General features: G+C 44.8%; 4 protein-coding genes and 1 long non-coding RNA gene across 16 annotated transcripts in view; 3 read left to right on the top strand and 2 right to left on the bottom strand.

Annotated features, from left to right (window-relative positions):
• Positions 1 to 4,562, top strand: part of dnm3a (dynamin 3a) — a 32,657-nt gene extending 28,095 nt beyond the window's left edge. For 5 of the 6 annotated variants that reach the window (XM_027025996.3, XM_035523943.2, XM_081717297.1 and 2 more), the window contains 3 exons: positions 288 to 520; positions 789 to 974; positions 4,098 to 4,562. In XM_027025996.3, the coding sequence (XP_026881797.3) occupies positions 288 to 520; positions 789 to 974; positions 4,098 to 4,137 (459 nt within the window). In that variant the 3' untranslated portion in view covers positions 4,138 to 4,562. Of the gene's footprint in view, positions 1 to 287; positions 521 to 788; positions 975 to 4,097 lie in introns of those variants that run through there. The other variant, XR_014124484.1, reaches the window with a different exon arrangement.
• A 1,191-nt stretch (positions 4,563 to 5,753) lies between these two features.
• Positions 5,754 to 7,513, bottom strand: pigc (phosphatidylinositol glycan anchor biosynthesis, class C). Its single transcript, XM_027025997.3, has 2 exons — positions 7,373 to 7,513; positions 5,754 to 7,097 (listed from the first exon to the last, which is right to left on the bottom strand). Exon 2 carries the CDS (start codon positions 7,013 to 7,015, stop codon positions 6,125 to 6,127), a length of 891 nt encoding a protein of 296 aa, XP_026881798.2. The 5' UTR covers positions 7,016 to 7,097; positions 7,373 to 7,513; the 3' UTR covers positions 5,754 to 6,124.
• Positions 7,514 to 8,505: 992 nt separating this feature from the next.
• On the bottom strand, positions 8,506 to 12,904 carry tmed5 (transmembrane p24 trafficking protein 5). Its single transcript, XM_027026019.3, has 4 exons — positions 12,595 to 12,904; positions 11,621 to 11,718; positions 11,334 to 11,514; positions 8,506 to 10,551 (listed from the first exon to the last, which is right to left on the bottom strand). The coding sequence occupies exons 1-4, from the start codon at positions 12,757 to 12,759 to the stop codon at positions 10,333 to 10,335; spliced, it is 663 nt and encodes a 220-aa protein (XP_026881820.1). The 5' UTR covers positions 12,760 to 12,904; the 3' UTR covers positions 8,506 to 10,332.
• Positions 12,905 to 13,560: 656 nt separating this feature from the next.
• Positions 13,561 to 20,276, top strand: part of suco (SUN domain containing ossification factor) — a 41,884-nt gene continuing 35,168 nt past the window's right edge. For 6 of the 7 annotated variants that reach the window (XM_081718120.1, XM_027026001.3, XM_027026000.3 and 3 more), the window contains exon 1: positions 13,562 to 13,841. Coding sequence is in view for 6 of the 7 variants with exons in the window: in XM_027026001.3 (XP_026881802.2) it covers positions 13,804 to 13,841 (38 nt within the window). In the remaining variant the exon portion in view is untranslated. Of the gene's footprint in view, positions 13,842 to 20,276 lie in introns of all 7 variants that reach the window. The other variant, XM_081718118.1, reaches the window with a different exon arrangement.
• LOC145658761 (uncharacterized) lies at positions 13,870 to 19,657 on the top strand. Its single transcript, XR_014124616.1, has 2 exons — positions 13,870 to 18,274; positions 18,470 to 19,657. It is a non-coding gene; the product is annotated as an uncharacterized LOC145658761 (long non-coding RNA).

The raw sequence follows: 20,276 nt of genomic DNA, 5'->3' as shown, positions 1-20,276 counted from the left end.
TTTGCGCTCAGCCCCGCCCCTCCCCGTCTGGCCCCGCCCCCAAGCCCTCAGCCACGCCTCCCGAGCGGGCGCTGTGGGGGATGAAGCATTAGGCTGTTTGGTTGGGTAGAAGATCGGTGGAGCGTTACTCCTCCAGATCGTAGACCAGCATGAGTGGAGGTTTATCAGCGGCCCAGAGTCCTGTATCAATAAACACTGCTCATTCAGGTTCATTCGTCTCCCCTCATTCTTTATTTCTCCTACCCCTTTTCCCCTCCTTTCTCCACTCTCCTCCGCCCTCCCTGCAGGTTAAGGAGTTTATCCACTCGGAGCTGCTAGCTCAGCTGTACTCCAGCGGCGATCAGCCGGTCCTGATGGACGAGTCCCCGGAGCAGGCCCAGCGACGGGAGGAGGTGCTGCGGACCCACTCGGCCCTGAAGGAGGCGCTGGCCATCATCGCCGACATCGCCACCTCCACCACCTCCACGCCGCTGCCACCGCCCGTGGACAGCTCCTGGCTGCAAGTAGCCGCCAGCCACAGGTGGGACACGGGCGAGGCAGCTCGGGCGTGGCTGGGGGCTGTGGATTTTGACGCGATGGACAAATTGTACTGGATTTGAACGGTCAGGATAATCTCAGAGGTTGATGTGGGTGATTCTAACCAGCTGAGAGTGTTGGGGAGGTTTTGGTGAAAGGTTAAGGATGTTGTGGGGGGTGAGTCACATACACTACACCACCAACCACCTTTGTGGTTACGTCTTATGTCCTGTTATCCGTACTCATGCTCAACCTCTCTCTCTCTCTCTCAGATCTCCTCCAGGTGCCACTGCTCCTAAGAGAGCTCCTTCTGCCCCGTTGGCCCCCGCTCGTGGCCCTGCTCCCTTGGCGCCTTCCCTGCCGGTCCGCTCTGGTTGTTCCACACCCATCCTCCCCAACCACACAGACTCCACGCAGGCGTCGGCACGCCCTGACCGAGCCCCTCCCAGTGTGCCCAGGTACATCTACCCAGCCAGCACACAGCCCTTCTTCATCTGCACTTCACCCGACACGTCGTCTGGGTTCCCACAGGAAGTTTAAGAACTCGAATCCTCCAGGTGTGACACCTTAATGAAGGCGTTTGTGTTCATCCTTCTCACCCTGCCCTTATACCTGCCTCAGCAGTACTATCGTGGGCGTCGAGCGTGGGCTGTGAAGGTCCCGGCGAGGTTGAACTACCCACTCGGATTGGTGCTTAACATATGGAGGTCTTTTTTTTAAATGTTTTTTTTAAGTTTTTTTTTTGGGAGAAATAGCTCAAATCACTCACATATTCACTCTATCCCTTCACAGTACACCTGAATAAACTAATCAACACTTGATGGTCTGAGGTGGGTCTGAGCTGAAATAGGCTCAGTATGGAAATGCTTGGGGCCCCTATGACTAAATACCGGCAGAATGCCAAAGGCCCCCCCCATTCCACATATAATACATTCTATAGTGTCCAAGCTCCTGCCTTGGACTGACCACTATATGTGAGTCTGAAGTCTGGCATCAGAAACTCGTTAATGTACTCGTTAATGTACTCTTGTGTTGCTCTCTTAGAGGAATTATTTGGCAATCATATCTGTATATGCAAAACACATCAGTCACATGGTAGGGATTTCTGGCCTTTCCGGGATACACCCTTGGTGTTGTCGTTGGTGTTTCCGTTTCATTACGTTTCATTACGCTGTGTTTCTGTGTTTCTGTGTTTCCGTAACGCTGTGTTTCTGTGTTTCCGTAATGACAGTGGCGGTTGATCTTTCCCTGCACACATTTACTATGATAAAACAGCGTACGGCCACAGATCAAAGGGGGAAGAAAAACCCCAACAACGCTTAAAAAAAAAAGAGCTTGAACGCACGCACACGCGGACCTGAGTTGGAACATCGCCTCAGTGAGGGTGGAGGTTACTTGAGATGGGTGGAGCTCTACTGGAAAATGTGTTTTCCATAATCTTTTCCCCAGCATTCAGATCAGGATGTTTCCACACCCCCCACATTCGCTCGGTGGCCCGAATCCTCACAAAGGCAGTAAATCAGGACGGATCTCACGCGGATGTTTGGTAGTGCTGCTCGGGTTTAGAGGACCTTGTGAGTATCAGGGCCGCGGTGAAGCAGCAGTGCGTTGGAGGCTCTCGGGTGGAGCCTCCACCATGGCCACACACTGGGTCATCTGTGAGCGTCCCACTCCGCGTCCCACACACCTCTTCCCACTCCGCGTCCCACTCTAGTTCAGGAATCCCACTCCTCAGCCGTGCCGCTGGCGTTCCGATGGCCGCTCCCTGCCTCGTGGCTCCGCTGCTTCCCCCGTTTGGATTGATTCCTTCCGCCATTCCCTCCGTTTTTTGCCGTTCACTCCGGTTTTCCCCTCCGTCGTGTGCCCTGCTGCCTATCCCTCCTTCTCCCTCACACTTTGGCCTTTCCTTTGGTTCCTCTCCACCTCATTTCCTCTGGGGTTCCGACATGGCTTGGCCCGAACCTCCACCCTCTTCTCCTGCTTTTCCTCTCCCACCCACCCGCCTCTCTCCTTCATTTCACCCAGTTCTCTTCCCGCTCTCTCTCACATTCCCACTCTTGGTCATGCATGTCTCTTCTCTCCTGGTCCTTGTTTCCCTCTGTTGAAGCATTTCCCAATGCTCGCACGCCTTCCCCGACGCGGGTCCTGGGTTCGGTCAGGTATCTCTGTAGTGTCATCGCCTCTCTGCTCTTCCCCCGTGTGTCTACGCAGCCGGCCGAAGGCCTGACCCTCTGACCTTCACCCCTCATGTCCACCTAAGCATTCTCATTGGCCGGTTTTGTTCTCGAATGAACAGCCTGTGCTCATCCACGATTTCACCTTGACCTTATCTGTACTTACAGTGAAGCCGTACTTACTCTAATATGACAAAACAATAAAAATTCATATCGTGAAAACCCGCAAGAGTCAATGTCGTGCTGCTGATTTTACTAGGTGTCTAAAACAAAACTGATTCAGGACCAGCAGGCTTACTCAGATAGTCTAGATGCTGGAGTGGTGCTTAGTTTCTCTGGTGCATATCTGGATACGTCCCAAGTACACTTGGAAGCGCTGATCTTAGATCTGTGAGCTGTGCACTGTGGATCTGCTCACAGTGACCTGATTTTGTCCTGCCAAAAGCACTCGCACTCATTCATTTCATTTCTGCTTTTTCTTTCACTCTCCCCATTTATCACAGTAAATGATATTTAATAGCCTGTAGTAATACAGCTTTCTCCAGAACTTGCCACTGATGTTTCCAGGCTGTGAGGTCTGCTCGGTTTCTTCAGACCCTGATTTGCTTTCTTTTCCATCGTCTACCTCTTTTCATCTGATTGTCCGGCACTTGCTGAGATCAGGGAGAGTAGAAGCTGCCCTCTCCCCGTTCCCATCCCAGAAAGCCTCTCCCTCCGCCAGCTCCATTAGAGAGTGAGATTCCTGAGCCTCCACAGGGATCTTTCCTGGATCCGCGCTGCAGGAACGCTCCCTCCCCCAACATACACACTCTCTGTCTCTCACACGTTTAGACCCAGTCTGTGACGGCCCAGAGCACGGAGTCAAGCATGTGTGGAGGTTCGTGCCAACTCAGTCTCAGAGTCTCGTGGAGAAATCATCGAGACACACATGTTATTGTGACGATCTTTTTCCCAGGCTCGTCTTAAGAAAACACAATCTCAGAAGGAAAAGATTGTGAAATTGAAAACAATTATGGTAGATATGTAGCTGTTAGATGGCGAAATTTCTCACTGTATAGTTTTATCTTTCGTTGTATTTGCTTTGGCTGGCGGAACAGAGACCAGTGTCAGGAAATATTGAAAGTTTTATGTAAGAAATTCTTTCAGAATTAGAATGTAACACTTTAGATTTTTAATCAATTATTCGTAGTACAGTTTCTCAAAGTGCACTATCTGGCATGCATGATATCATAAACATGTGTAAACACTGAAGCCGTTAAATCACTGTCATTTTGCCAACAGGATTTGGCAGAGCCATGAGATCGTAATAAAAACAAGAGAACTCCTCTATTACTACTCATACCATGCTCTGTGTGTGTGTGCGTGTGTGTGTGTGTGTGTGTGTGTGTGTGTGTGTGTGTGTGTCAGGAGACAGCCACCAGCAGTGCCTTCACGGCAACTACATTAACACCCACCAGGTGACACAAAGCCGGCGTCCAGCTGAAGCCCAAACAGGACACGGATGAGAAGGACTAACTGTTTCCCCAAGCAAACTTGGACTCTTGCATTCGCTCACCTTGCTTTTGGTGATGGGCGGGCCAGATGAAGTGATTCTGATGATGGATGGGCACTTACCTGAGTCAATAACGTGACCTGCGGTTGAAATGAAGTTGGGACTAAAGTGAATTGCTCTCTGGCCTGGAGATATGGTGACTGGTGGGCAACATTAGGCAGTATTTTGTACCACACTTGACAGCCAGACTTGCTCCTGTTCTGTACATGTGTCTTGCATTGTGATATATGCTTTGGCTGCGTTTTATTCTGTGTGTATGTGTTTGGGAGTGTGAAAGTCTGAAACTATAAATAAACAAGGTTTTTGGAGTTTGTAAATAATGATGGAGGTCATACAGAGAAACTACAAATTAACACATTTTCATATTTCCTCTTTTTTTATTTAGCCTCGTCTTAGTTCATAATATGAAATTTTGCTGGGCGTTAGTTTTAGAAAAACAATTGAAACTCGCTGCTTTGTAATATGTTTCGGAAATGTTATATTTAGCTCAAATTAAACCCTTTTTTGACGATAAGTTTTCCATCCATGCAAGTACTTCATAAAATACTCTTTCATCCACGCTAATACTTCATAAAATATTCCTTCATAAAAGCATACACGACAGGCAAACACCCTCCTCTGTAGGTGATGGAGTCACGAGCCATACATTTGTATCGGTATGTATATTCACAATGTTTCTGTACTTGAGATCGTGTAACTCTGCGAATGTCCAAATCTCGTTTACAAATGGATATCGTTTTCAGTCGTATATTACAGGGAGCCACTAACGTTTGATGAGCCTGCCTACTGTGACATTTATATCGTTAACGTTACTGTCAGTCGTTTACTGACATTTATAACGTTAATGTTACTGTCAGTCGTTTACTGACATTTACAACGTTAATGTTACTGTCAGTCGTTTACTGACATTTCTAACTTTAATGTTACTGTCGGTCGTTTACTGACATAACGTTAATGTCACTGTCAGTCGTTTACTGTGACATTTATAACGTTAATGTTACAGTCGTTTACTGTGACATTTACAACGTTGTTACAGTCGTTTACTGTGACATTTACGTTAATGTTAGTCGTTTATTGTGACATTTATAACGTTAGTGTTACTGTCATTTGTTTGACATTCATAACGTTAATGTTACTGTCAGTCATTTACTGTGACATTTATAACATTAATCTTAGTCATTAGTTTACTGACATTTAAACGTTAATGTTACTGTCAGTCGTTTACTGTGACATTTATAACGTGCCTTAACACTGTCCCGCCTGCCTCACTGGTAGAACTGGAGAGCGCTGCCACACACCCGGCACACAGGCGGCTGCCAGGCTGTGAGCGCCATCTTGTGGACAATGCGACAATATTCGGAGTCAATTTGTCTTTGAACGATTGCTATTATAAACCTAACCGTGCTGTTAACATTTTAGGTCCATTACTAGAAGGTCGACAATATACGTTCTGATAGTGTTCGTATTAACGCAAGCCTGGATATTAATTATTCAGATATTTTTGCCACAGGTACCTTAATCAATAGCTTTTATTACACGTAATAGCAAGAAATAAATAAGTTATTACAAAACTTTAAATAATTTTACCTATTTATTTTAATAGTAACTGTTCATTTTTAAAATACTGTTCCAGTTGTTCACAATTAGCCAAACCACTAAAAGGTACAAATAAGTATATTTAGTCAATACAGTTCATTAACCGATGCGAGCGTTGTAGAACCGTCAGGTCATAACAGCTGTATTTTCCCTGAGTTCTATATCAAAGTGCAAAACTTTCAAAATTAACAGCTCCCTTCCTCAGCGTCCTAAAATGTGCAATATTTAATTTAAAAAATAGATGATGCTTTAAAAATAAATTCCATTCTCTTATTTTCACGTCTCCTTAGCTCAGAAAACGTGACAGGTCCTCTCTAATCTCTGCCTCATCCCAAGGGCCGTGAATGTTATCCTTGTGCCGCTGTAGACACACCAGGAGCAGCGGACAGGCTAAAGTCAGCACCAGCAGCGCCAGAGACAGCAAGAGAGCCCCTCCGGGCCAGACGGCACCCAGTCCTCCAACCCCGCCTGCGCACACCAGTCCTGCTGCCCAAGGGAAACTCCACTCGGCCTGCTCCCTGAGGCGATGCAACAGGCAGGGCCACAGGGCGAACACAAGCAAGGCCCAGCTGAGCATGGCGAAGGTGTGTAGCGCACCAGGCAGCCGCGAGGCCAGGCACACCGAGGCAAAGAGCGCTGCGTTGAGGGACAGGCTGCCGGGGGGACTGGGCTGCGTGTAGGGGAAGGACAGTAGGTGGGCCAGGAGCATCACCGCGGACATGGCGTACACAGTGTCCGTGCTGACCGACTCGGTCAGCGTCTTCAGCACGGGGGAGAAGCCGAAGGTGAAGGCCAGAAACACGGCTGCGCTCTGCAGGTCGGCCAGGCGGGGGCGCTCCCTGTCCTTCCCTCCCAGCATCTCGTAGAGTCCGTAGCCCGGCAGGGCGCAGCCGGTGGCGGCCCACAGCAGCACAGACGGGCCCAGGCGCCCTTGGTCCATGCAAGACCACAAGGTGATGAACACTGCCACGCAAGACACCTGCTGGGCAACCAGGCCCGTTTCGCGGACCACCGCCCAGTAACGGTACTGACGGACTCGGATGTTGCGTCTGAGCTCCTCCAGGAAGCGGCGGTCCACGTGGTTGTCGGGGAACGGCTGGCGCGCGTACAGGACCTTGCGCCACGGACCGACTGGGGACGCGCACGGGGACGCGCCCGGGCCGCTGTTTGCGCCCATCGACCAGATAAGGACACGCTGGGAAGCCTTTAGCCAGACCAGGACACGACGAAGAGCTACCGCTGGTCTGAAACTGACATCCCTGTCGTGTGTTAAAGAGAAAAGAACAGTAATGTAACTTTTAATTTTGAGGTAAATTGTGAAAAGGAGCCTAAAGGGGTGAAGCAGGGCTTGCCGTTTCGCCTTTGCTAAGGCAGCTGTGCTAGCATGGTTGTTAAACACACACATACACACACACAAACAAACATACACACACACAACAGTTACACACACACAGCACTACAGTTCTTATTAATATAAATATAACAGACTAGCAGATAAAGGATATTATAAATAATGCTTAAAATCGATACCTACCAAATCAGATATTCCTTTAGTGCAGATTACGGCTCGCCATTAGGATTCCCGGAAGTGACGAATATTCCGTGCGCCCTCTGCTGGAGGACGGCGGTATGTGGCGATAATTAAACCTCCTAGCATGAAAAAATATTTTACTTTCACTCTGAAATACGCAGGTGGTCTGTATCTCAAGGGAGACGAGATATGGATCATCACTCAAAATGTGGAGCCCAGGGAAGTAGTAACTGAAAAGCAAGTAAAGTTTTGATCTGAATTATTATGCCCTGGGGTAAACACGCGTGGACCATCTGCTGGACCTTTTTGGACCAAATGTACCCTCAGAGTGTTCTACCTTCTTACAGGAGACACAAAGCCTTCTCCGTTACATTACACTTGATCTCAGTGTAAAAAAAGATATAAATAAGAATACATGAAAATAAAAAGGATAAGTGCATTTATCAGATACTATGTTGGCTTTCTTTCATTTATATTTTTACTTTGTTAATTGTTTAACAAAACTATCCTTGTAGAAACCTCAAAGGATCACCTGATTAAACTACATATTTATATATTGTGTTTTTTTTTGTCAGTACCATGTAAACCAGGGCAAACTGGCTGTGTTCCCAGCACCAGACTGGCAGGTTTCCTGCGCCTGTCCTACACAAGCCCCTAATCTGTAACATCAAGGCCAATCAGTCAGGACCTCCACACAGGAAACAAACACATAGGACATAAATCGAGATTGTGCCAAAGCTCTGTCTATATTGTGTGAATTTTGGAATTAAAGATGAGGTCTCGAATTATGTTCACGTTACATTAAGCGAGGCTCAGGGGCAGCTAGAGAATTCAGCTTCCTATTTGTACACCGGCATGTGCTGCTTTGCGAATCTCCTAGTGTTCTTAGTTTGAACATGTCAGCTTCGTGATGTAATTTTCTTCTAGTCTGAAGCCACTGTGTGCTGTGGTGGGCCCTGGCTCTGCTTTTAAGATGTGCTCAGCTATCCAGCACTGCTGACGGCCAGCGAGGACCTGATCCATCTGGACCCAGTGCAACCAACACCTCTTCTATGTTTAATGCGTTGGCAGTGACCTGTATTTAAACTTGCTTCATGATACAAGTTATAACAGAAAATTAAATACACCACAAGGTATATTGTATTATAAATATAGTTTTAATGTCTTTAGTATGTGTGACACAGCTTCAGAGTGTTATACACTTGCACATATGTATCCACTACTTTTAACTGACAGTCACATTGAGCAGTGGGAAAGCTGACTGGATGTTTCTGCTGACTGTTGGTTTGATACGGCCAAATGACCTAAATGTAAATATTTTACTCAGATTGCATAGGGAAAATGAACATAAAAGGGTTATGGTGCAGAACCATTTTCAAAGATAACACTATTTTAGGAATAGAATCTGAAATTTGTCAAGATGCCAAAAGCACATTAGAAACGTCACTGGGTACTATGCTAAAATAACACCTTCATGCTTTACATGGTTTAGGAAGCTCTTACCACAGACCCCCACAAGGTGGCGATATTAAGCCACAAATGCTGTCAAAAAAATTTCAGACACTTGGGATGCATGCTTTCTCTCCAGTTGCCAAAGATCCGTTTGCACTTCACATGGCAGAAATTACAAATTAAAAAAACAAACCAAAAATAACCAACAACCTTAAAAGAGTCTAAATTAGACTAAACATAATTGGCATAATAATTTAACATTTCATTAATGTGAATCAATTAGAATATCAAATTGGTTTTGGAAAAAAAGTAAACCTTGTAAACAAGACCTTAGCATGTAAAATGTACACAAATCACTTCTTACCCCTCCAGGTTTCCTATTAATGAGAAAAGGCCAGTTGGTGTAATTATGCTATAGAAATATCAGGAGGCCTGCCACACTTATTCTAGGTGTGGTTGAGCGGAGGCAAGGTGACGCACACTAAAGACGGGTTAACCCATCATCCCATCCACGACACATGGTCCTCAACACACACATCTAGGCCTTGGCTAAGCTTCACCACACCCGTACTGTACACAGAATGACAGGGTGAAGGAGGTCGCCAATCCATCCCAGAGGCCCAGGTGACTCTGCCCTGGTCTGCTGTCTGCAAAGGCTGCCAGCACCGGAACCGTTTTCGGCTTCTGGGTCACGCATTCCGGAGCCCTAGCCTGCGGCAGGAGGCCGTTACTCCCGAGCGGGAGCCAAAGGCTGCCCTCCGTGCTGTCCCAGTCTCCCACGCCCAGCTGGGGCACACTGCATGCTGTGGAGTTCTCGGAGAAAGGCATGTGACCTAGGAAAAATTTGCTAAAGAATGGCTGGTGGTATCCACAGGCAAGGTCGAGAGAGAAAACGTCACGGCAGACTGTCTGTCTGTATCAGAGTCACAGCGCAGATAAAATGCAGAGCCGTTTCACACAAGAAAACTAGGCCAAACAAATACAGTACCAGGATCTGGTACCAGAGTAGCCCAGTGATCATGGTGAACGGGCTTTCAGAACTATGGGGAAAATGTTAATGCAAGCCAGATATGAAATTTCTCCATGTTTTAGTTCAGGTTCCTAAAATTAAACTCAAGGCTTTGACAAAGGAAAACAAGCAACCAAAGTGATCTGTCTCAGTGCCTGAAAAGGTTTCTACAGTTAATGGCTTAATGAATTTTCACTACAAAATTGGCATCATAGAAAAATCCAAAAATATCCATTCATTAATTCTTTGCGCCTGTTTAAAAAAAAAAATCCCCCCACCAAGCGCCGGGCTTCACGTGATGTCTCTACGACGTAGCAGCATAGGGTTGCAAGTCTCTTATGTTGGGTTGTCCTCAGCTCAGCCTGTGCAGGAAAATCGATTGTCTTCAGTAGAACATAAGTGGACAGTGAGAGGAATTAAGGAGTTGAGTTCAGTCCTGAATGAGGGTGGGTGTTTTCATTTCTCCCTGAGCTTTAGTGTGTCCGGGAGGGCTCCGCTAAGCTCACGTGCGCGTTTTCCTCTTGTCGTCGAAGAGACTCCTCAGCAGGTAGACCTGGATACAGGACACGAGGACCATCACCACCATGTTGGTGCAGGACCAGACGTTTACCCGCTCGTAGTTGCTCTCCTGCAGGTTTCGGTCGCGAGCCTCAAAGGCTCTCAGCACGGTCTGGATCTGGAGACTCTTCCCCAGGCGAGCCTTCACGCCGTTTATCGAGTCCTGGGGAACACAGCCACATACGGAGCGAGACAGACACGGAGACGGAGGGTCGTGAAAGAGCGGAAGATTGAAAAAAGCGAAGAACACCTTCACACTCATTCACCATTTCATGTTAATCTGGCAGAACTGTGTAACATATGTTTGCCTTGCCCTGTTCTTCCCAGACAGCTATAATTTGTTATTGTTCCTTTAGAAATGAAGTAATTTCAAATAATTACTCCAGACACACAATGCTGTGCTATTGATATAACTGCATGTGCACTCAAATGCCCACCCCCAACACCTACACATACTCCAGCCCCCATCCCCCTAGAGGGTGGTCACGTAAACGGTGGTCCCATTGCACTTTGTCCCAGTGGAAGCACTTCCTGCACAGCTGTAGTTTAAATTCTGAACTTCCTGAAACTAATATTGAATCTGGGAACTCTTTCCAGCTCTGTGAATGGAAGCAATGGTTGTGCTCATAAACCACACACAGGTTCTTCCACTCTAGTACAAAAGCGCCCCATACCAACATGTCAGTCTCACGCTGGATCACACCTGCCTTGTGATGCATGCTGGGATGCCACAAATGCTTTACATTAGACGGACAACCACTCTGCAGCTGATACACAGGCTCTAAATCAGCATATAACAGCACATAACTGGCACTTAACCAGTTATATCATTCACAGGCAAACCAGCTGTGCTCAATTGCACAGGGTCTGAGCACAAACCAAACTGACAGCGACTGGACCTTCCCCGCCTCAATCGAGTCCGTAACACGAGCACCAGCCCCTTACCATGATGTCCTCCAGTTTCAAGTCTAGCATGTCGGCGCCCTGCATGTACTCTTTCCAGTCTTCGGAGTCCTCTCCTTCGCCCATGTTGTCCAGAATCAGCTCAAAGAAGATAACCTTCTCAGACAACGTGCTGAAGGAGTTATCGAAGCAGAACATGTAGTCGCCCGCCTCCGTTTCCGCTCTGAAACAAATGAATCAAGGCATCAGAATATCTAGTGTATAACAGCGCGGGCATATTCTTCGGGGAGAAAGCATGTGTGAAGGGGAGCTGTGGGTGTTAGCCCTACGTGTGAACTCCGTCAGACTTCCTAAAGTCAGAGAACAGCACATGGCCGCTGGGAGAATACAGGTAGAAATCCACATCCAGACCGGCCCCGTCCAGAACCTGGAGATCCAACAACATCCATCACAGTGTCAGGAAACAATGCACATCCTCAGACAAGTGTTCCAACTCCAACAAACCTGCATTCAAACATTCTGTAGTCCGAGCACTCCTTACAGAAATACACTGAATAAGGAGGACATACTCGCTCAACTTGCAAAGCCACATATCTTCGTTTCTATACCGTTTTGTCTTTATGGCCCTGAGCCCACCACACACACTGCTGTGTCTAGCTCCCACCCCAGTTTGGACACTAATCTGCAAAGGATCTTGTCCCAGAAGAAAAGACCACAGTGCAGCACAGTGACACTTTGCCTACTTTCTTTCAACATTTGATTGAAATTGTGTGATTGTGCCACAAGTATGCGCTTTGCTGGACTCACTAATGTAAAAACTGTTATTACATTTGTCAAATAAATACTTAACTGAAGCAAAGTGATTTTGCAGTTGCTTGCTGCGTTATATAAATACAAGGCAATCGTAATAGTATTCAGTTCAAACTCGGTTAGCATTTGAGTCTATCGTGTTCAAAACTCAGATATATTAAAGCTGAATTTGCAAAATAGCATCTTTCAGAGTCAGCGCCAAAAGAGTTTCATCAAAAGTGCTACAGCATAGACATGGACCAGATTCAGGCAGACCACACAGCAACGTCTATCCTCATTTGCAGTACCAAAATGTGCGTGGCCGAAGTCCAACACCTGGCAAATCTGATCCAGCTGAGCCTTACTGGTGACTGCGAAATAACCAACAGCCCTGCGCAACACACAACCCGAGAACCTCGGGGCGAGGGTCTGGTTAAAGCAGACCCTTATAACCAGCGTTATAAGCGGTCAAAAGCTGCGTTAAGCCCGATAAGGACACGGGGAGTTCGGTGACCTGATATTCAATCTCCAGGGAGGCGTCTTTCTCCATGGTCTGGTAAAAACACTCCTTTCGTCCCGCGGGTAAGGCGAAGGTGAAGTCGCTGTCCAGGGATTGCGTGAAGGCGCCGGCGCCCACAGACCACTGCACAAACAGCGAGAACACCACCGTCGGCCACATTGTCCCTCTAACCAAAACAAAAGGTTCAAAGAAAGGCCACTGAAAAGACTCCTGTTTAACCCAAGGAGAACTTTCTCAAAGCGAAAAAAGTTCCACAAACTTCTCAGGACACGAGCTGGTAATGCTGTGACTTTAGGACCCCGCCATATGAAACGGAACATTATTTTTATTAAGAAGGAGATATATTCTAATTTGTTCTGGGTTAAGAAAGTGTTCTGGATTGTCGAAGAAAAACGTCTTTATAATTTAAAATATTAAGTAAAACAAATATTTATAAAGACAACTAATTCGCACAGGCAACTAACTCGACAATCCCAACGTGTTGCATTTAGGGATATGAAGTCTCCAGCCTGGCGCTTCCTCACCTGAGAGCCAAAAGCATGATTGTGTGTTCAGTACAACAGACAGATAAGGTTATCGATAACATATTTTCCATCTAGGAAAGAAAAAACATTTCTAAACACTGTCAAACGTCACATAGATTTATACGAAATTTATTCTCTTCTTGAACTTGAAAACTCATAGTTTAAAGGTTATTACAATTAATATTAATATTACAGAGGATAGATGAACGAGGACAAGGAGACTAGTCCTTCAGTTACGTCTTAATTCATTGGTTTAGTATGGACTGCGTGTTTAAATATCGCTCAAGCACGGTTGAAATGTGCTCATCGCTGGCGGTGATGCGTCCGACGACAAAACCTCCAACTCATCTACAGCGTGGGCGTGGCGCAGCGGCGGCGTGGGCGTGGCGCAGCGGCGCAGGCGAGTCCCTATTGGCCGACGGTCGTTAATCGTCCGTGAAGCGCTCGCGAGCCAGAGCCGCAGCAACGGAGTCAGAAAGGTAGAGGCTGTTCGGAGCTCGCGAGCGGCGAAGCTGACGGCCGTTAAACCAGTTTGTTCTGAAGCGTGACGTGCACGCACACACACCTACACACACTCACTCTCCTACCTCTGTGTTTATGCTTTGGAGGAGATTCGTGTATCAAACGTAGCCGAGGACGACCCGGAGAAGGCGAGGATGTTGGTCCCGGCGGGGAGATAATGAAGTGGGTTTACCTCAGTGTAGCTCTCCTGTGCTGGTGAGTCAGACCGTCCCGCTGTCGCTAGCCGCACAGCTCGGGTGTCTTACTTATCGCTCTGTTTTAGCGCGGCGTTTGCTCGCTATAGTGATCTGTCTTTGACGCTCAAATGTCAAATTTTGGTGGCCTGCCTACAATCTTCAACAACGTTAGACATCTTAGCCAGCGTTAGCTTGCTAGGTTAGCTATCCTAGCTTACTGAGCGTGTCACATACATTTCGAAAAACAGATGCGCTGTTTATTCTTTCGTAATGTCGTTTGTCGTCTGCAAAGTACGAGTAGTTTTCCAGTGAACGACCGTGAACTTTTTTTTTGTTCTTGTTTAACTACTGTGGAATGACGGTATCTAGTTAGCTGAAGATGTTACTGAAGAGAGCCACTACTGCTGTGCGCTCAACGTGTGGGTTTGATTTCTTATGATGCAGGACGCTAGCGATTGTAAAACGACAGTTAGCTAACCTAGCTAGCGAAGGAAATCTGGGGTATGCCTGCTGCTTATTCTTGTTATCTTAGACAGCTGGTCAAAAGCTAGATGGTTAAAATATAGCTTTAGTGCAGCAAGGTTGGGTTATAGGGTGGATAATTGATGTCGTAAACCAATGACAGGGTTTAGAACAGTAGATTTAAATTGGCTAAGTAGCTAACTAGCTAGGTAATGCAATCTTAGATTTAAGTAGAAAGCGGGCGTTTAACATTTTCTGGAATGTTTTCACAAGCATTATTTTATTATTGTTGTTATCTATCGTATTATCGTGTGTGCGTCTTTTTCATTCGTTTTTATTTCGTTAATGAGCTCAGCTGTCTCCCAAATCAGTTTACATAACCACTTTAACCATCTACAAAATGTGTGCCAACAGTAACCTATATTATTCTCACAGGTGAGGCAAACCATGCAGGCTAAAGTATCTTGCATTTGACCAAAATATTTGCAGGGAGCAACAAGAAAGTTCCTAAGAATTCCCTGATGTTACATCTTTTTATATATAAAAAAATATATATATATAATATAATATATATAATTTTTGTATATATATGTACACACACACAGATTATAACGTTTGTGTTGATTTAATGCTTTGGTGTCTAAATCTTAGACTAAATCTTAAAGGTGTGCCAACTTTAGTTTTTTCATTTCTGTATATTTTTCTTTTGGTTTGTTTTGAGATTAATTAACTTGGCCTTGAAGTTTAGTTTTTTGCAACACATCTTTCTACCCTAAGAAGTTACCTGACCCAAGGTAAAAAAAAAAAACCCATAAAACTAAAATTCCCTTGACTCATCAAGTAATGCAGTATTGTGCTGGACACAGGCAATAAACGGCTCAATGATATCTAACAAACGTCTTATAGTGAGGAACAGGCGTTACTTGCTGTTTATTAAACTGCTTAGAGCACTATTGCTGTGTGACGTACATACAGAGGTTTACACAGAAGGTTTCTTTGGGGGCTTTCACTGTGATGCCACATTTGCTAAAAGTAAACATATGAAAGAAGTGACCAGTTCAGATAATGACTCTTTCAGATCTTTACTTATTTTCAGTACCCTTTTCCAGATCACTGACAGTTTCACCTTTATTCATTCTGATTTTGCAAGGTCGGGTTCGTAACTCTACGAATAGTTCAGCATTATGTCATGCTTGAAACTGTATTTTCAGTATAATTAAGTCAAGTGTGGTGTTTTGATCTGAATATGTATGTATATGAAAGTGATTGTCCTCAAATCTTGTTTATAAAAGTAGGGCAGTTGATAACTATGTTTAAATCTGACAGGTTATTTTATATATAACTGTATAAAATAACAGATTAATTTGTGTTTTACCCTAACACAGATTACTTTACTGAAACTTTTGTTAGTGGGTCCATTAAGGTTTTTTTGGTATTCTGTTTACATCTGAGAGAGAGAGAGAGAGCGAGAGCGAGAGCGCATGCATGGCCTCCCCCTTTATTCATTTGTATTCTGAGCACATATCTCCAGGCTCTCTGTCCTAGTTGTATTTGAAGCCTGAGTTATGTGTGGTCATATGGCTGTGCTCAGAGTGAAGGTGAATTTATTGTTTGCCATCATTTGGTTTGTTTTGAATGAGTATAATGAAGTATGTATTGAATGTATTTCTGGGCTGTGAATTCACATTTGGTCTCTTTTTTTATTATTATTATTATTATTTTTTTTTTATTCCTTCAATAATATTTTTGTAATGTCTAAAATGCTTTCAATTTTTATTATTTAATACACTTCATACAACATATAATTTCTGGTCTGTAAAATCACTGTTTGAAACTGCTGTGTTGAGAATACAGAGCCAACGTTAACGGAATGACATGCACATGATCCTTATTTTTAGAGTGACGAGGAAAAGGTTGGCATAAGCCAAACTCTCCTCATCTGCTCAAAGGTGTGCTTTGTCCCGCAGGCAGTGTACTGGGCAGCGTGGCCTCCAACTCCAGTCTCCAACTTTGCTAATATGAGCAGAAATTCCTAGCACTCCAAACAGGCCCCACTCCTTTCAGATAGAATACAACTTTGTCACTTTTCCCTCTCTCTCTCCCTCTCTCGCTCACTGTAAGGCATAATTGTTTCCAGTTTTCAGAGCTGTAATCTGCTTTTCGATTCAGACGCTGAAGCAGAGAGAGGAGAGAAATCCGGAAAGGAAAAAGATAGCTGGAGAGAAACACAGCCTGCAGTTATGAGCAGCGTGTAGTGTTGCTCTGGCACAAATCCGCTTACTCGGGCTCAAGGCCCGTGCTTTGTCTGTCTGCTCACTCAGGCTCAAGGCCTGTACTTTCTGTCTGCTCACTCAGGCCAAATCACACTTTGTCTTTCACCCACCGGTGTGAATCTGATATGTGACCTCTTATGTCTAAGAGAGGAGCCTTGTGTTTGGCATGATGTTATCTGTACTGTCCCCTCCTTCAGTGCTGGAGCTAACCCCCCACCGCTTTACACACAGGCCTAATTAAATGGCATGCTGCAAAGACAAATTATTTGCAGGAATTTAATAATAAACAGAGGCCGGCTTTGTGATTTGGTCCTGTTATGAACTACTACTCAACGGCTCTGTGGAGAGAAGAGTCATGACCTGACGATGAAACCCAGCACAAGGGTTTATGTCCATGTTTTCATTCTCCAACTTCTTACCTGACCCTTGCAGTGACTGAGATGAAGCCTGGTAAGGACCAGTAAGTGTCTCCCTCACAAGTGGCTGGGCTGTCTGAGGGACTAGTTAGAGCAGATGTCCACCTCAGTGTGTTTGTCAGCGAAGCCATGTTCAGCTGTGTTGCATTATAATCCAAATCCAAGGCAACTCTTTTGCTCAATTGCACATAAACTGCAGAGTGAAAAGCGCTATTTGATTTACAAAAGGCTGTGATGGCCATCTGATGTGCCTTATTTTAAGGGACTTACAGTCATGCTGATGTGTGTGTGTGTGTGTGTGTGTAACCTGGGGATTGAACCATGACCTTGATTGTGTTGGTGAGTGACAAAAGCACTTCTCTTTGCATGTCGATCTCATGCCTTTAGCGCAGTAATATTCCCAGCCTAATACTAAGGTAGCGATGTAATTCCACGTTAGACGATCACCACTGTGCCGACAAAGTCAGGATCCCTGCGTTAGTTAGTCTGCTGTCTGACAGCTGCTTATGTTGTTGCTGTCTGGTCTGGAACAAAAGAAGTAGCCTTCGCAAAAAGACATTTAAATTTTTTTCTCAGTAGTCCTGCAGGAAATGTGTTTACTAGCCAAGGGCCTTTCCACTGTTTTCACTCTTTCTTTATGTGAATCCCTCCATCGGTTTGTGACTTAAATATAGTTTTTTGGACCTGCTGTATAACTGTAACCCTTAAGTTTAAGATGATGTCCTTTTGTCATATGGCTTTCAGTCTTTTTAGTCCAGAGTGGTTAACATAAACAGTAGAGTGATGTAGAAACTGCATAGTCACTTTAAAGGCGTATGGCATGGGGGATGGTTGGTCTCAGCTGAAGGATATGGAGTGGGGGTGGGTTGGCCTGGAGAGAACAGTGAAGGCAAAGGTTCTACCTTTTTGGTGGGAGCGTTGTTTTCCTCAGAGTGAAACTTTCTCAATATGTGGACATGGGCAAACCGCCATCATCTGTCTGTTCATGCAGTCTTTGCTGTTCATGTGGTCTTCTCTCAGGAGTGTGTGTGTGTACGTGTACTTTAAATAGGGGATGTCACACACACACACACACCCACACACCCACCCACATACCCCCTTACAGGACCCTGAGTCAGTGGTATGCACCTTGACTGTGACGATAAGCCCAGAGCTTTTGCCAGAGCAACAAAATGTCACAGCGCTTTGTCACGTTGCTGGTTCGTATCAGTGTTCAGTGGAGTGATGTTATTCACCCAGAAGAGAAGGTCACACGTGATGCTCATACATGCAGCTGCTTCCTGTAGCTTGTAGTGTCTTAGGTATAATAAGTCTGTTCATTTACCATGTGTGTTTGTGTTATGTTTATATAGCTCTGAAGCTTTTATCATTAAAAATCAACTGCTAGGGATACATTATCCTAGTCCCAAATCCTTACAGAACTGTCTAAAGCCTGTCCCATCAACTATATTGATTGGTCTCATGTCCTTGTATATGAACGTGCTTTCTTCATGCAGGCCTTCTTCTACTGCAGTCGGTGAGCTTGTGATGGGCAGTGTACAGCATGAATCGAGACATGGCTGTTTGCGTGGACTGTCGGACATCAGATCTTGCTCATTTTTAAGATGTGCCCTCAGGTTGGTAGTGCTGGATTGGCAGGCTAAGTGTACCTTAAACATCTTACATAGTGTACAATTTGAACTCTAGGTTCCACAAATTTGACCAAAGTCCAAAGTATTCCCAGACTTTTAGAGTGCAGATCACTCTCTCTGCAGCAGAGTTGGAGTATGAAAACCCCGCAACCATTACCACGCCGTTGTTGTTGTGTTATTTGATTGTTTCTGCTTGACCTACATTCCATTTTTCAATCAGTGAAAGTGAAGTGTAACTCCTGTCTGTTATGCAGTGCTTTAAGTGCGTCAGGCTCACACGAGAACTCCGCGAGTTTGTTTTCCCCTCTATATTTCCCCTTTAGGCCCCTTTGTTGTCCTAATATTAATTTTCACAATTGAATGACAGTTTTTTTCTTTTTTTTTTCTTTACAATTTCATTATATAATCACATTTAGAATATCCAATGACAACAGTAGTCCTGTCCATACAATATTGCATGAATTATCACAGTGTTGGTTTCGTTCAGTAAAGTGATACAGATTCCCCTGTGTTATCTTGGTTTCATTTCAGCCTTGGCATGCACTCTCTTCCTGCTGTGGGACAGGACATATTCCTGCTTTGCTTGTGGCTCACCCTGGTCTCTGGTGTAACCGTTACATTTGCATTCTTTAGTTTTTGCCACCTTTTGATAAAGTGCTCTGTCTCGGGTCACCAGGTACCAAGTGAAATATTCTCATTTGCGTGTTACATTGACTGACGTATTTAGTTAGTTAGATAGATGATTATTTAAGAAGCATAAAGGCTCCTGTCTGTAGTGTTATTTACATGTTAAAGGTGCCATAGAATAGAAAACCGTATTTACCTTGGCATAGTTGAATAAGGAGAGTTCGGTACAAATAACTGATATACAGTGAACCTCAAACTCTCCTCACCTCCTCCAAATGTAAAGTTCACACAAGCAAAGCGTGGTCCGAAAATGGTCCAATTCCAAAAATTCTAGACTGTTACATAACGGTCTTAGTCAACCATTTCACTGCGAGTTATACTGTGTATGACTATGTATGTGACAAATAAACCAAACTTGAAACTTGCTACGGTTAATATTTCTGGCCTTTTAAAATTTGCATACACCAGCCTGCATTCTACCCCAGACCTGTACTGAAACTGAAACAGTTTGGCAGGTATTGTGAAGAACAAAACTTCAAAGAGGGTGATGTTCTTATTTAATAATAAGATCCCGGATAAGTTATTAGTTTGCTCTGCACATTTCACACCTGACAGTTTCTCAAACCTTGGACAATGTCAACAAAGCTTCGCTCAGCATTTGGCACTGAAAAGAGGGCCAGTTTTATCACAAGCCTGATCGCAACCTGTATGAAGCTAGTCAGTCATGCATGCTGTGCTATTTTATCCCCTTTTCTTTTGTCTGAATCCTGGCTTCAAGCTAGCTTGAGGAAGCTATCTCAAGTTTAATTTACTTTGTCTAGTATAGATTAGTTAAAGTAAATTAACCTGATCTATACTAAAGTTACTTGCTTTTTGATTGAAAGCAAATAATATTAGTGTAGATACCGTTATGTACTAGCAAGCTGTAAGTAAATAGCTAGCATCATGAGTATCATGACCTAGCTTATTCACAAATAGGTTCAACTTTTTTCCTGCTTGTGTCTCATTCAAAAATATGGCCTGTGTGCTCATATACATTTACATA

The sequence above is a fragment of the Electrophorus electricus genome, chromosome 7 (genome assembly GCF_041902795.1).
Source record: "Electrophorus electricus isolate QZ-2024a chromosome 7, ASM4190279v1, whole genome shotgun sequence".
Classification (NCBI taxonomy): domain Eukaryota; kingdom Metazoa; phylum Chordata; class Actinopteri; order Gymnotiformes; family Gymnotidae; genus Electrophorus; species Electrophorus electricus.
The sequence above is the reverse complement of the archived record's forward strand: the minus strand, read 5'-3'. Positions and strand labels throughout refer to the sequence as shown.

Excerpts from the sequence above, each read along its gene's own strand:
- tmed5 (XM_027026019.3), bottom strand. The coding sequence starts at position 12,759 with ATGTGGCCGACGGTGGTGTTCTCGCTGTTTGTGCAGTGGTCTGTGGGC. Across the intron at positions 11,719-12,594 it reads CCCTGGAGATTGAATATCAG|GTTCTGGACGGGGCCGGTCT; the intron begins GTCACCGAACTC and ends TTGGATCTCCAG. Across the intron at positions 11,515-11,620 it reads AAGTCTGACGGAGTTCACAC|AGCGGAAACGGAGGCGGGCG; the intron begins GTAGGGCTAACA and ends CATTTGTTTCAG.
- pigc (XM_027025997.3), bottom strand. The coding sequence starts at position 7,015 with ATGGGCGCAAACAGCGGCCCGGGCGCGTCCCCGTGCGCGTCCCCAGTC.